The sequence below is a fragment of the Poecilia latipinna genome, unplaced genomic scaffold (assembly GCF_001443285.1).
Source record: "Poecilia latipinna isolate Pla-1442-1.1 unplaced genomic scaffold, P_latipinna-1.0 Scaffold20, whole genome shotgun sequence".
NCBI lineage: Eukaryota > Metazoa > Chordata > Actinopteri > Cyprinodontiformes > Poeciliidae > Poecilia > Poecilia latipinna.
The window spans coordinates 349,994-365,259 of record NW_015112636.1 but is presented as its reverse complement, the minus strand read 5'-3'; the positions used below and the strand labels follow the sequence as shown (position 1 = coordinate 365,259).

At 42.0% G+C, this 15,266-nt stretch overlaps 2 protein-coding genes across 6 annotated transcripts in view; both read right to left on the bottom strand.

Moving 5' to 3' along the window:
- The window catches only part of spns2 (SPNS lysolipid transporter 2, sphingosine-1-phosphate), a 93,555-nt gene extending 93,338 nt beyond the window's left edge, over positions 1-217 (bottom strand). For 3 of the 4 annotated variants that reach the window (XM_015035346.1, XM_015035343.1, XM_015035351.1), the window contains exon 1: positions 171-216. The gene's annotated coding sequence lies outside the window, so the exon portion shown is untranslated. Of the gene's footprint in view, positions 1-170 lie in introns of all 4 variants that reach the window. The other variant, XM_015035359.1, reaches the window with a different exon arrangement.
- Positions 218-10,261: 10,044 nt separating this feature from the next.
- Positions 10,262-15,266, bottom strand: part of spns3 (SPNS lysolipid transporter 3, sphingosine-1-phosphate (putative)) — a 16,337-nt gene continuing 11,332 nt past the window's right edge. For both annotated transcript variants that reach the window (XM_015035267.1, XM_015035258.1), the window contains exons 5-13: positions 14,921-15,072; positions 13,699-13,765; positions 13,466-13,608; positions 13,061-13,213; positions 12,765-12,954; positions 11,889-11,954; positions 11,694-11,792; positions 11,429-11,594; positions 10,262-10,341 (exon numbers count right to left, since the gene is read on the bottom strand). In XM_015035267.1, coding sequence (XP_014890753.1) covers positions 10,274-10,341; positions 11,429-11,594; positions 11,694-11,792; positions 11,889-11,954; positions 12,765-12,954; positions 13,061-13,213; positions 13,466-13,608; positions 13,699-13,765; positions 14,921-15,072 — 1,104 coding nt within the window. In that variant the 3' untranslated portion in view covers positions 10,262-10,273. The remainder of the gene's footprint in view (positions 10,342-11,428; positions 11,595-11,693; positions 11,793-11,888; positions 11,955-12,764; positions 12,955-13,060; positions 13,214-13,465; positions 13,609-13,698; positions 13,766-14,920; positions 15,073-15,266) is intronic.

Here is a 15,266-nt window from a genome sequence, read left to right as displayed (position 1 = left end):
CAAGACTAACAGTTAAATATAAAGATGGTTTCAATACTACATCACAACCAGTAAGAGTAAAACAGACGATGGAAAACTATAGAAATACACCAGTAGCTAAGCAGCGCTAGTGTCAGAAGTGATACCTCACATCCTCCTATTCATGTAACACAACTAACGTCACTACTCACATCAGCAACGACTGCCGCGCCGCCTCGAAACAGCGAACGGAAATCAGATCAACCGACAAACGTCAAGAAGAAGAAAAGAAGCGGCACAAACCTCCTTCAAAATAAAAGGAAGCACTTCACAATAAAAGCATAGGACATGAGACGTAAAAAAAAAAAAAAAAAAAAAAAACCCCCATGTCCCCTGGAGGGCTCCGTACTTTCGGGATCAGACTGGGATCATGCTGTTTGCGCCAGAATGATACACAGCCAGGCTGGCCGACTTGCGTCAAATGATGGGACGTACTCGCGCAGTTGTGCGGCACCAGATGGCGGGCTTTTGGCTCTTCCGTGAACTACATAGGTCACTGTTTGCGAAATGAATAAATTGTTGACAGCCAGTTTCAGACCTCAATTATCCAGCTCCAAATAATAATAATAATAATAATAATAATAATAATAATAATAATAATAATAATAATAAAGCGACATAAAACACGAGTCCACAGCAGAAGAAGCTGGTTAGAATTGGTGGAGAGGATTTGAGAAGCGTTGCTAAGGGAAACGCACATCAGGAGAGTTGCGACGCATCTCGCCATCGCCGTTGGAGCCTGTTGTGCTGCTGAGGCAGGGCAGGTTAATGGACGCCATGCCTTGGACAGTTGTATCAGATGCATTAATTTTTCCCGAACGGAACAGGTTCCAAAAGTCCATTGGAGAGGCGGCCACCGACCACCAGATGCTTTGGATTGGAAATAATGACGACATAATTTTCACGCACGTCTGAAGCTGATGACGCTGCTATTTTCAACAAATTAATACATTTACTTTTCTCTGCTAAGCTTAGTTACATTTTCATTGTTCTGTTTTGTTTTGATCTAAATTGTCTCACTTTAAAAAAAAATAATAATAATAATCAAATGGAAGCATGTAACTTTTGCACAATATCCAGCATACTATAATACATTTATAATTTCTAGATCCAGAATCTTTTTTCCTTAGAATGCATGTCAAACTTGAAATACTTTAAAACTTTAAAAAATAAAAAAACGGAAACTCTTAAAGACACATTTCTAAATCTAGCACGGTGGCATAAATCTTTCTTTGGGAAAAGATTTATGCCATTGTCTGCAGGGTTAAGAAGCTTAAAATCCCGATCCGACATAGAAACTTTCTGAACCACAAGCCTCACGACAGTTCTTAACTTCAATACATTTACATTTAATCACAATGCAACAGCTATAAACATGTATTTTTGTCATCACACACAGTGAATAAGAACACCGGCTGACTGAATCTTTGGTTAAATTGGTTACTAAGAAATTTTTTTTGAAGTTAAACTCTCAAACTGCCATACATAATTAAAATAAAAATAGTTATATTGGTTAATTTATCGTGTGATTGTGCAAGTGGGCTGAGCCTTCCAGTAGAACGACAAGTGGACAATGGATGGATTGTAATTCTCGTCTCACAGAACAATGTCTTTGGGTTCCTGCGTTGCATTAGCGAGGGGCCAAGGATTTCTTGAAGTATTCCCAGCACCAAATAGCTTCCCAAAAAAAGCAAATTCATAAACCCCGAGTCATGACGCTGAACTGGAAGACAGAACGAACACAAAACGTTGTAGCTTTATAGCCGTCTTGTTCGATTGTGTTTTGGTGTGTTAGGCCGTGTGACAGCCATCCCAAGGACATTTTTTGCCATTCGCCAAAACTTGCCCCCAAAAATGAGCCTTGCTCAATGAGCTAACCCAGTCAGAAGCACATGGAAACATGATAAAGAGAAAGATGCAAGGAAAAGGAGAGAGAGGCGAAACGCTGGCATCAGAAAGCTGGACGGCTGGGTGCCTCTGCTTGGCTGCAGGAGCTTGGCATTCAGAGGATATCAGGGTTGAGTTTGGAACGCATTAGCATGCGCCGAGTGAGTCTGCTGCATTGTTTGATTTAGATTATACTGGGAAACCTCTTTCGACGGAATCTGTACAATTCCTCTGTTTCACCAATCATGCACTTACGTCCCAAAGACGTTGTGAAATCTCTTTCCTTTGGATCTCTGAATTGGACCACAAAAAGTGGATCCTGAACCCGACCGGGGCAATCCAGACAACGATCCTGCAGATGTAGCCAAGAAAACGAGAGAACGCAGAAAGAGAGTAGACAGGGTTGCAGTGGCTGGTGGCTTATAGGAGGGAGCCGTGGTCGTGTCTCCCTCTGTGGAAACCCCCCTGTTACCCCCCCACCCTCCGACCCCCAACACAACACTTTCTTTGGCTTGTGCTTGATATGCTGCTCATGTCGGTGGGATCCTGTTTGCTTTTCCATGGTGCAGAATGGCTTCGGTGGGCCCAGGACTCTGTATTCTTCTCTGTGGCTCAGAGGCACCGAGTCGCAGTGCCGGCCTTCCTTCCTGTCTCTGCGCAGGGCCCGGGCCTGCAGTGCAGGATGGGAGATAACCTGCTAATCGCTGGCCGGGTGCAGTGCCTGAAAAGCGTGATAAAAGTCCGCCTTCTTTTGCCAGTAAAGTTTAAATGTCCCACTGCCACGTGTGTCTGTCAGCTGCGTGTCTATCAGCTGTTCCTCCGGTCTGCACAACTTCCAGCCCACAGAAACCTCCAGACCTTTTTTTTTTTTTTCCTTTTTTTCTTCTTTTTAGGGAACAGCTAATGGTTAAACGAAGCAAATATACAGACTTTGCTTTAGTTTAACACATGAAAAACACTAGAAGAGTGCTTAGTTCTTCATAAACTATTTTCTGATTTATATTTTTAATCATAAGTCTGGAATAAATAAAAACACAAGTGGACTGAGGAAATAACACAATCAAAAGATCGAAATATGTGGCCCTCCTATTGTCTCTGTCAGTCGTGTTTATGAGCATAAACATTTTTCCTTCCTGTACCAAGAAGCAGCATTCTCTTGGAACGCTGTGCACATTTGATTTACACAAGGAGAGATCCGAGGACTCCGTCTCCACCCTCGATGAAGGTAAAATCACCATCAGTTGGGCTTTTTACCACCCCATCGCTTTAGGTCTGTGGTATACGCACTGGAAAAACACAAAATCATGGCGAGTAATCTGGTCTAGTCTCTAGTGCAAATATCTTGGTGTCATGATTTGTTTGTAAGTTGATGGTGGATCCAAATGCAGAACAACGAAGATGTGGAGGTGATGTTTAATGAAAAAATAAGGGACCAAAACAGCTTACAAAATCCACAGGAGCCCAGGGCAGAAAACAAATAATAAATCCAAGGAAATGTAGACAAGGAGGAGCAACAGAGCTGAACGGGGAGTAACTAGAGGAACCAGCAAGGAGTGACTGAAGGAAAGGGGCTTAAGTACTGCGGAAATAAAGAACCGTGGCTAATGGCAAACAGGTTGCAGGTGTGAGTGGAGAGAGCAGACAGCAGGCTGAGGAGAGAAAGAGGAAAATGACAGGGGGCGAAGGAGAAAACACTGGGGACTGGGGAATAGATCTAACGTAACGAGTAACTGGACCAAAGAGACATAATGAGCTAGAATAACAGAGAAAGGACAGAATTAAAGAAAAACAGGGAAAAGACTGATCTGACCAAAAATAAGAAACACAAAATACTGAAACTAGAATAACCAAGTAAGCCAAAGTAAAACAAAAACACAGCTGATCTAAATAAAGAAGAGGAACTAATGAACATGGAAATAAACAAAAACCAAAACCCAAACAAAAATCATAGGATCCCAACACTTGAAATAAGACAAAACTAACTTAAAACAACGTTTCAGGAAGATACAAGCTTGTTTTAAGTCAATAATTCCTTAATATTGATGAAAAATACTGGCTCCATTGGCAGACTCTTTCATTTATAACAAGATATTTTCCCCATTGTTTTAAGTGAAATAACCTGCCAATGAAACAGGGACTTTTTCATCAATATTTTGTAATTATTGGCTCTCAATAAGCTCCTATGTTTTGCTGAAAAGTTTCTTATAAGTTTTTTTTTTTTTTCTTATAAGATATCAGCACTAGAAACTTGACCAAAACCACTCGATGTGACGTCGTGTTTTCGCAGTGTAAGAACGTGGGAGCTTTAGATCACACTGCGTTTCCTCAGGTCGTGGCTGTGGTCACTCCTCTGTCACATGGAGCCCACCATGGATGACACCGTTATATTCATAAAGCACTTTTGGTTTTTCTCTGTGTTTCGGGTTGATTTTGAGTTTCTTTTGGCTCAGCTGAGAAGCACCTGATGACGCTGCAGGCTGATGGGAGATGTAAAGAAAATCCTGTGTGATAAATCAGTCCCGTTTTCACGTTTTAACCAAAATGTCTTTGTTAGTCGGGCTTAGCAACGTTATTTCTATTTATTAAATTGCAAAAAAAAAAAACAACCCTTTGCCCCCCCCCCCCCCAAATTCTTTTTTTATTATTATTTTTTGAAATCCTTAAGTTTACAGTCACTTCCTAAGTATTTGGCAGCATTGCCTTTTAAACTGTATGATGTGGATTGACGTTTTCTTCCACGGCTTTGTCACCAGGTCAGTAGATAGCCTTGCTTGCAAACACTTTTCAGGTCAAATGTTTTCACTAAATCAAAACATTGACTTTGTTGTCCTAAAACCACTAATTTTACGATATCCCCCCCATTAAATACCTGCTGTGCTAATTAAGAATTCAAGTTTATCCAGCGTGGAGTCAGAAAATGTGCCTAAAAGTGATGATACGGTCAAAATATTCACTTACGCACAGAGTGTAAGTAAACTCCTGAATTTGAGGAAAGTAATAGAACAATATCTCTGATTATTCTGCAGTTTTAGTAAATGGAGTCATTTTTAAGAACTGTTCTTAACACAGGAAAGGTTTAATTTGATTTAACGGCCGACGGAGGGGAAGGCGTTGTGTGTGTTTAATCTGGTTTTAACTGAATATGCTTACATTCCAGAAAAGGGGAGAATAAAAAGTAAAGTGAATGTTCTGCTTACTATCTATAAGCCTCCAGCTCGTCTCATGACTCAGCTGTTATCTTCACACATGCAGGAGACGCAGTGAGAGCATTTCACGCTCCTCGATGTGGGGTCTTTTTACCGGATCTGTGTCTGTCCCCTCCTCCTCCCAAACATTTGTTTTTGGAGCCGGAGTCGTCTAGGCTTCGCCCGGTCTTGACGTGAAGGACCAACTATTCTGACCTTTCTGCGCCCGTCGTGACCCGGTGACCGTCTGTGGCGTCGCCCGGTAGGTTTTGGGAACAACTGCACAACAACGGCCTTGGCGTTTGGCCACCGAGGTTTGGAACAGATCCGAGGAGATGTCTCCGAGTCTGAGGGGATGGTGCAGAAACTGAATATCTGAATTTATAATGGTCAGGGCCGTTTTCTGTCTGTTTCTTTAATTATTTATCGGACATTGTCATCCAGACTGGGTGCCTCAGCCCTGGGTCATCGGTCTCTGTTGGGTCGTTGCGTGACGTAAAGCGAGCCCATGCAGACCTTTGCGACGGGAACGCTGAACACACAAGCTCACGTCGTGGGCTTTGCAAAAGGTTTCACATCTTTTGAGCCTTTGTCATTTTTTTTTTGTCACATTACAACCCCAACTCTCGATAAATGAAAATAAAGCAGTGCCTAATTGCGGAGTGAACGGGAAATCATACATCCAGATTGCCTTCAGGAGTCATCGTCCGTAAGCGGCCCACCTGTGCGTAACACAATCTCAGCAACGACGCGGCTGTTCCGTGACGGCCTCAGAGGTTTTGTGTGGGTGTCGGGAAGCCAACACAGAACATCACACACAGCACCGGCCCAGTGGAAAAACCGCAGCCGAGGCGTCGTGCTGCGGTCCCGTCCGCAAGCGTTTTGATCCACTAACAGGACGACGACTCTAAACGAGCAGCAAAAGCGTCAGTGAAACGGTTTGCTTAAAGGTGTATTCATATGCTAGAGAGTCCTAGTTAAAGTGCAGGCCGTGAATACGGCTAAGAGTCTGTGGCTTACTTAAACATCGATGCTTTTCCTTCGATCTGACCGACCTTGAACTTGAACTATTTCTAAATAAGTACAAACTAACAATTTCTAAATGTTGTCAAGTTTGAGAATGCACTCAACTCTCCAGTCACACATTTCTTCTAGTCATCCGTCAGCTACACCCAAACCGCGGGCTTTCTGCAGTTGTCACCTGCTGGATTACTTCAATATGATGGAACCCCCTGGCTATTTTTTTTTTTTGTTTTTGCTCGTGACTTACAGTAATACACAGCTGCAGGAGCATCATCGTCCTTATGAGACGCTAGAAATGTCAGATGATGTAATTGTCCAAAAAGACGACAGCGCGGAGGAGGGGTCGAGAGGGCCCGTCTTCCACGTGACGTCAGGACCCTGCAGCCGTTCGCCTGCGATAAGGACGGAGAGCAACTTCACATCCACAAATGTGGTCTGACTCCCCTTATCGCCGTTCTGTGGAAGGGTGAGGGCAAGCGCAAACACGACGCCGATACGTTGTCTCTTCCCCGACAGCGAAGTTGGCGCATTGTTCACTTCTGGCCACTGACGATATCATCAACGCTTTCTGATTGAGGACGACTCCCATGCTGCTCCGTCAAGTGATTGCGCACCCCCGGTCCCTGAGCAAACACCGACAGGGTCAGGATCGGGCTCTCTCTCTCTCTCTCTCTCTCTCTCTCTCTCTCTCTCTCTCTCTCTCCTCGCTCCCGGCTCCATCGCTTGTGCAATTTATTAGCCATTGTGACAGTTTCCTGTCAGAGCTGGTGCCCAGCGTGACGGAAAAGGGGAGGTATGCAGATAAAGAAAGCTCTGACACACGGATCACAATAGCCATTGTGTTTTAAGATACAGGTCGATCTCCATAATATTTTCCACATACCTTTTAGGGTGCGTGCGTTCCTGCTTGTTGTTTTCAGGACTTGGTGCCCAGTTATTTCCCTGGGTGTAAAGAGCAAACACATGGCTTCTTGGAAAATCACAAGCTGGAAAACAAAAGGAAATACTTTGGAGCTCCACAATAGCAAAATAAATAAATAAAATCAGGTTTAGTGAACTGCTTTAGTCGGGAGTGTTTGGATGGAAAGATCGTAAATTAGTCAGCATGAGTTCCCTCCCCCCCGCCCCCCATGAGCACACAAAGCAAAATCAACACATGCTACCCCGTCACTCATTGAAATTACTAGCTGAGAGCGATAGGGACAATGACCTTTGACCTTCCAGGTTATTTCGCTCCCACACACACACACACACATACACACACACAATGCATGACATGCAGCTGTTGGAGCGAGAGATTCTGCAGCAGAAGCTGATTGACAGGCAGCTGTCACACCAGCGTATGGAAATGTGCTCCCGTATTCCTCGATCCGTGGGAGAGTTTACCAAGAGCAGCCGGGCCTCCGATGACGGACGCCAGCTCAGAATTACTGTCAGGATCTGGAAGTTGGTTGGTTGGTTTTAACTTTGGGACCAATTTGTAGTTCAGGACTATCGAGGGCTTAAAATGCCACAGTTCAATAAATAAGTTCAGTAGATAAACTGATCATCTAAATAAAACTGTACATTAAATAGCTTCATGCATAATTGTTTAAACATTTTCAAAAAAGTAGATTAACGTCACAGAGCTTTTATACGTTTATTAAAACTGTCACTTTAATCATGACAGACAATCTGTGGAAAAAAAAAAGAAAAAATCAAGCTCCCACTGCTGTCTACAGAAATAATCACGGCCAGGAGGAGGGTCTTAGTGCTGTCAATCATGTTTGTGTATGAACATCTACGCAGTTTGCTACAGACGGAGGTGGAGGAGTTTCATCTTTTCACAGATTATCTGTCTCATATGATACTATCAAAATAGCTTTAACAAATATGTCAAAAACATATATTTTGTTTTATTATAGATGTTACTTACTAACCAATCAGATGTCATATGCTACATTATTTCATGACTAGCTGTAGCACAGAAAATATGGAACAATTAAATGACTCACTAAATAATCATGTACAATTTCCAAATCTTATTAATTCCAATTTGAATTAATTGTTTAGTTTTCATGTGCATTTAAATAAATTTTTTTAAATTTATGTAATGCAGACAGTTTTATTTAAATGATTAGATATGCCAACCTGTGGGAACTACCAACAAAATACCACATCAGAACAAATTATTATACTTTCTATCTAACGGTTAACAATTAATCACAGAAAATAAGCGTAAACTAAACAAACCTCGTGGGCTAAATAATCCTTAAAGGTTGTGTTCTCTTCGCCTTTGTCGTTTATGTTGCGTATTTCTTATATTCATCTTCAGTTTTCGCCTTTCTATCTGTGGAGTTAACCGTCAGCGGCGTCCTGCAGACAGGATGCATCTCTCAGTTCGTACATAGAACTTAAATATAAACAAATTTAGCTTCTTTAATTTACTACAGGGTGACACAAAAGTTGGAATGTATAACACTGTCGCAAGATACACGAAGTATCTGTTGCACTGTTGCAGTTTTGGCCCTTGATATTATGGGAAGTCTGTGTTATCTACCCTGTCTACTTGTTTTATGACTATTTTCATGGTGTCCAAAATATCATTCAACTAAAAACAACAACAACAAAAAAGACCGTATCTCTGGGATATAAAAACGTAAAAATATACCCTTTTTTTTTTTTTTTTTTTTTAAACACAAGATGTGTGATGATGTAACATGCATAGTCCTAACAGTAGTTTGCGCGCACATTTCTGCCTCAGGTTGTTAAAATGGTAACAGCTCGAGGCAGAAAATATGCACAGCAGCCTGCAGATGCTGAAGGTGGCAGCTGTTCAATAAGTTCATGGAAATGGAGTCTGAAAACAGATACCAGACATAAATCCTCATTCCAAGGAATCTGATGATTTCGTTTCTCTCCACAGCACTGATGCTGAGGGGGTGGCCTCTAGAGGTCAGCAGTTACCTCCACGAATCACTAAGTGTCCTCATGAACTACAAATTTAATGAACTGTTGTTGTTTTTTTTTCTATTTGTGGCCTCACAGTTGGGTGCTACCAGTTTGAACAGAAGTGGGCTGAACACACAACCTTGATTCACCCCCCTGCACTCCCAGTCTGTGGTTATAGTTCAACATGAAGACACGTGAGCAGCCACAAAAATGATGCATCTGACAGAGGTCACTGGAGCGGAACTCTGAAGATCTATGAAGGAGAATTGACGCTCGTATCACCTTGTGGATGACAAAGTCTTAAAACCTCCAGTGATGCTTTTGTTGCGTCAGCTCATCTGGAATATGACACATCACTGAATCAAACGTTGCTTTATTTAGCTGGATATGTCAACACGTTTTCACTGGTCTCTCTATTTTAAGAATCGGTTCCGCTCCTTCTGAAACCTTCCTCTATGACTAACGGATGAGCTTCCTAATTCCGGGGGAGTATTTCTGAATGTTTTGAAGAGGTTTTCTCCGTGGATGACCCTCTTCACTATTGTTCCGATTATTTAGGCCTTCTTATGTTTTCTCACTAAAGCTCTGTCTTGTACGTAAGCATGTTAATCGTTACAGTACATCTACATTTTGGATTTCCTGCCAAATCTACAGCAGAGGTTTCAGTAAACCCACCGGGTTTCGCAGCGGGCCAACGCGAGGAAATACGGGAAGCATCGTTTTCTACTCAAGTGCAGCAGCGCCATCTAGTGGACAAAATATTTCATTCAATTTACCGGCTTACCAGGAAAAACTGAGAAACAATGTTCACCCCCTCCACCGTGGAGATGATAGAAATATCCAAAATGCATTTACTAAAAGAACTATTTATGTGTTCAATACGTATTACAAAATATATATACTTAAGAGCAGAAAACAACCAAAACACTTTATGGCTTAAAGAATAGTTTTATTCATGTTTTTAAAACACAGACACACACACAAAAAAATTATTTACGTAAAAAAAATAATTACACTTATTTTTCAAGTATCCTGGGCAGCGCCTCCAAATGGGAGCCGATTTTGGGACGATGACATGTGAGCAGCAGCAGGAACAGGCACTAAGTTGCGCACACACACACACACGAATAACCTTTGCTGCCAACGTGGGAAATACTTATAAAAAGAAGGCAAAGTTTAAGGAAAAGTTCGTTAATGGACTAATTTCTTCAGCGTTTTTTTTTTTTTTTTTACACATCGCTCTTGTTGCTCAGCTCCATAGAGGAATCCGGCGCCGGGCCTTGCTGTGGTTGAAGGCCTGTAGATAACACAAAAACAACATTTAGACAATTGCAATTCTTAGTTTTGGATTACACACATGCAGTTAGAGTGCATCAAAACTTCTGTAGTCAAGTTTTTAATATTTGCTTCCATGAAAACACTTCCTTGCAATGTTGCAACCAGTCTTGGGCAACGGTTCCCTGAACCTATTTTTTTCTTCAGAAAATGACTTGACTCATTTTGAGACTCCTCCTCAATTTGACCTTTTTCTGAGCAGATGGCGTAGAAACGTAGCAGCAGGAGATTCGTGACAGTCTGTAGATCCATCCGGTGTGTCACATTTCTCACAATTTCATAAGTCACTACGTTTTTTTTTTTTTTTGTTTTTTTTGTCATAGACCAACACAACGCGCTGAAAACCGAAACCGTCGCCGGCTCGAGCCGTTCTCTGCTTCTGCCTTCGAGTTATTTTGGTATGCCAGCATCATTTATGGAGAACTTGTGCTTATTGGTAATAAGTAAGAGAGCCAGTGTGTGCATGAATAGAAGACCATTATTTAGGAAAGCCTAGATCAGGGGTGTGTGCACCCTTAACAGTCCAAAGAGACATTTTTGCCTTCGGTCCAACTAGATAAAACTAGTTTATAGTTGCAAATGTTAAATTAAGTTAAAGCAAAAAAAAAACAAAAAAAAAAAAGACAGCTTTCATTTTTATCATTATTTATTATAAGAAATTTATTCACATTTTTCTTTTGAAGAACCACAATTTTATTTCTAGTTTTAGATTTTAAACCCAATTAAAACTTGAAAACCTTTGGAAATAGGAGGATACATTTTCTTCTATGCATCGCTGATAAAGTTTCCAACTTAATTACAAGAAAAGTAAATCTGAAAATATCTAAGAAATCGAAATCGAAAAAGTTCAGTGCAATTATTCCAGAAAATAACTCCCCCCCCCCCCAAAAAAAACCCCTACTAAAACCTGCATTTGTTTACATGTGCAGTTTAAAAACGTAAAATTATTATCAGCTAAAGTTTTAAAGAGGCATTGAGGAAGATCCCCAAAAAAAAAAAAAAAAAAGCAACTTGTGGCTCCCGAGCCGAGATTCTCAAAAATAAATTACCTTCAACCAGTCGCTGGACGGCTTTCTTGTCTTCAGTGATATACATGGTAGTGATGAGGAAAAAAACGCCACCCAGAATCCCCATAAACGGGCAGAGGAGGAGGCTGTACATCAGGCTACGGAAGTCGCTGGTAAAAGGATTGGATGAGCGTATGGCGTCAGAGATCTGCAAAACATGTGAGAACAGCGTTACGGAGAGGAAGCAAAAAACAAAAAAAACAAAAAAACCCAAAGGACTGAAAACCGTAGAGGGATTTCAGCTCACCACTCCTAACAGGTACGGGCTGCCAGCGTCGCCGAGAAGATGGCCGACGGTGATCTGCAGAGCCTCGGCCGTTGCCCGCCTGGTTGGTACGACGACATACTGGAGAGAATCGTACAAACACAACAGCCCTGTTGGCGCCGAGAGGCAGCAGAACGCGGTCATGTTTTACTGAGGGTCGGCGCCGCCAGGACTCACCAGCAGTATGTCGGCCAGGACAGCCCAGTTCAGAGAGAGCAGCAACTCACCGAAGAAGATGAACACCTGGAACCAAAGATTTAAGTCACAGAGTGAGGAAGCAACAAAGAACGTAAGTTTGCTAGATTACATGCTGTAATCTGCTGAAATAACTCTTCCACTTTATGTTGTTTCTTTTTATTGAAATAAAATAAAAAGAAACTTATTTCAACACAAGTAAATAGACATCATCAGCCAGGAGGAAACTCCCTGTCTGCCTCTCCATAGTTACTCATCCTGTATCTGTGGAAGTTCCTTCTCATCTTTCTGACCCTCACGGTCAAATCCGGCCTCACCGAGCTGCGGCTGCACACCCGTCTGGCTCTCACCCGTCTGGCTCTCACTCGTCTGGCTCTCACCCGTCTGGCCCTCACCTTTCCCTTTCTAATATCAATCTGGTACGGTTGAGCTGCTGCTGAACGCCTCGGTCACTTACTGTGGGACTAACAGTAGTCGTAAATTAGAGTCACTTTAACTTATTCTGCTCTTCGCTGTATTCAATAAACATAATCATAACATTTAGAATACACCGATCTAAATTTTCTAACTATTTATTTCGAAACATTTCTCAGAAATAAATACTTAGAACAAGATTACATGTCAAGTAATCTATATCGTTAATTGACATACATGAACAAGGAGTGATTGGTTTATTTGACTGCGTCACTATTGGCCTTCCATAAATCTTGTCCGAATGACAGGGCAGCAGTTAACTGTGGTTTTGGAATTTCCTTATGGGTTTTAAAATGCTTAATTTCCCAAATTAAGAGAATATCTTTTATTGTTATTCAGCAGGACTTTGCATTATAGCTAAATGTAGACGTGTTTGCCTCTTACATAAGTGACTGGAATGCTTGAGGATGCAACAAAGATGGTGATGAAGAGGCAGGGCACTGATCCGAGCATGCCCACCGCACAGATGAGGGGGTCCGCGTGTGAGAACCTGTCCCTGAGCTGCCTGGATATGGTGGTGCCCAGAGCTCCTCCCAGGATGCCCGTGGCCACCGTCACGGCGCCAAATATGTAGCTTTTTGGGGTGAAAAAGGAAACGACAACAAAAAAAAAAAATGATTAGCGACCTTCTGGGATTTTGAAGCGCGAGACAAAACGCAGGTCGAGGCGAGCGATGGCACCTGTCTGTGGAGTTGCAGCTCTCCCCGGTGCATGAAGGTCGGAGGCCCTGGGTGACGTGAGCCCTGGCCAGGAAGGTGGGCAGCCAGAAAGCCAAGGCTCCGGTGAGGAAGGCCAGAGACGTCACTCCGAGCGACGACCACACGTAGCTTTTACTGAGGTCAGAACACGCAAGCTTAACATGAAACATGAAATATCATGAAACGCGTGAATTTAAAAGAAGAGCACCGGAATACTGTCGAGGATCAGATAAGTGACGCAGAAAGAAAAATAGCTTCGGCTATCAGCAACATCCGAAAGCGACAGAGTTGTTTTCGAAACAGTAATGTCATCGTTTGTGAGGTCGCGAAACAAATCCAGTTTGGGTTGTTTTTTTTTTCTTGTTTTCGTCTTTGTTCAAATCGTACTTTTTTAGAAGATACTTTACGTCCTCCACGTAAGAGCTGTGGCCCGTCACTCCGTCTCCGTGGGTTTCTGCTGCCCCTCGTGGAGGGTTGGGGCACAGGAACACCATCAGGACGAGTCCGACGAGACCCATGATGGGCGTGATCTGATAAACAAACAAACAACAAAAATAAAAACTTGTTATTTTTAAACTTACCTGTCGAAAATCATGACGTTTCTGTAAGAAATGTGGTACCCGGAGAGCCCAGCGCCAGTCCCCCGTGAGATTAGCGCTCCCTGCCCCTGTGATGTATCCGAGACCGCTGAAAACACAGGAGAACTGCCATCAACTCCGGAGCAGGAAGGGCAGAAAACAAACAAACAAACAAACAAGCTGAGATAAAATACATTAAAAGATGGATTTCATCTTGCGTAAGAGAACCTAAAAAAAAAAAGATTAAAGAGCAAAATGCACATTACTTAAAATCAGCCTCTGCAAATATATCGTACATTAATTAGCTGCAGCAGCGAACCATTTTATTTACTCTCAGAGCCAAACGAATGAAGGAGATTATAAAGAACAGTTTCATACCAGCTTGAAATCAACCAAGCAACATGTTTTGATTCTACAGAGGCTGATGGCAGATTCTGTTCCTGGAATATGATTTTGATGACTAGTCCAGTGAACAAAACAAGGGATTATGATTTGAAAAGTGAGACTTTTAGCTGCTTCCATTCAACGCTGCTGTTTCATGCACGACTTTGCTGGTGCCAAGTCTACTTCTGGTGACAGTTCTGGAGAGAGATGAGAAATGTCGCCAACTGTCTGTGTGCATGTGAGGTCAAAGTCGAGAGAGAAAGGATGTCTGCTCAAACTCTGGCAGATTTTTTGTTTCTTAAAGGAGAAAGTTTGTCATTATTTTTGTGAGATTACAGGGAGACTGAGCTTAACACAGAGTACTTTCATATTGGGAGGGTTTCTAAGCTACTTGGTCTCAGACAACTTTGCTCCCGACGTCCAATTAGACAATTTAATTGCCACATAAATATTTCCCCAAAAAGGGCAGCATTCGATCCGAACATATTGGTGTTACTACTTCCATCACTTTTCTGTACTTTTTTGTCTGATTTGTGCTCACTTTCTATCCATCACACTTTTTACGCATTTCTTGGAGCCTAATAAAACTCTTGATGATAGAATATATAATTGAATAGGAGATTTTGTTAAATGCCTTTCAGCCTTTTTGCAATAAAAAACAGCACGTTCTTCTCATCTGGAATAAATAAAAAAGACAAAACCCCCAAAAAAGATCAAATCTGACGTAACGGTTGCGGCGCTCGTGCAAATAATAATAATAAAAAAGCGCATCCTGTCGGCCGCAGCGCTCTGGGTTAAAACAGAAATATCAAGAGTGCAGCGCAGTTATTTAGACTAAATCAAACAGAAAGAAGCAACGGTTACAGAGGGAGCCTCTGACCTCCCCACAGGGATAAAGATGTAGAAGATGCATATCATGACGCTCCGCTGACCCCCGGAGAAGAGATCTCCGATGATGGTGGGAGCGACGGTGGAGTAGCTGGCCTCCCCGACGCCGACGAGCGCTCGCAGCAGAACCAGGAGCCAGAATTGCTAAAACAAAACAAAAAAACAAGTCGAAAGTGCAGAAAGCGTTTCAAACGTGATTCACTTCCAAAAACCCACATACCTCCTTCTGCAGCGAGGTATGTATATATATATATATATATATATATATATATATATATATATATATATATATATATATATATATATATATATATAAAAAAAATATAATGTGTACATTC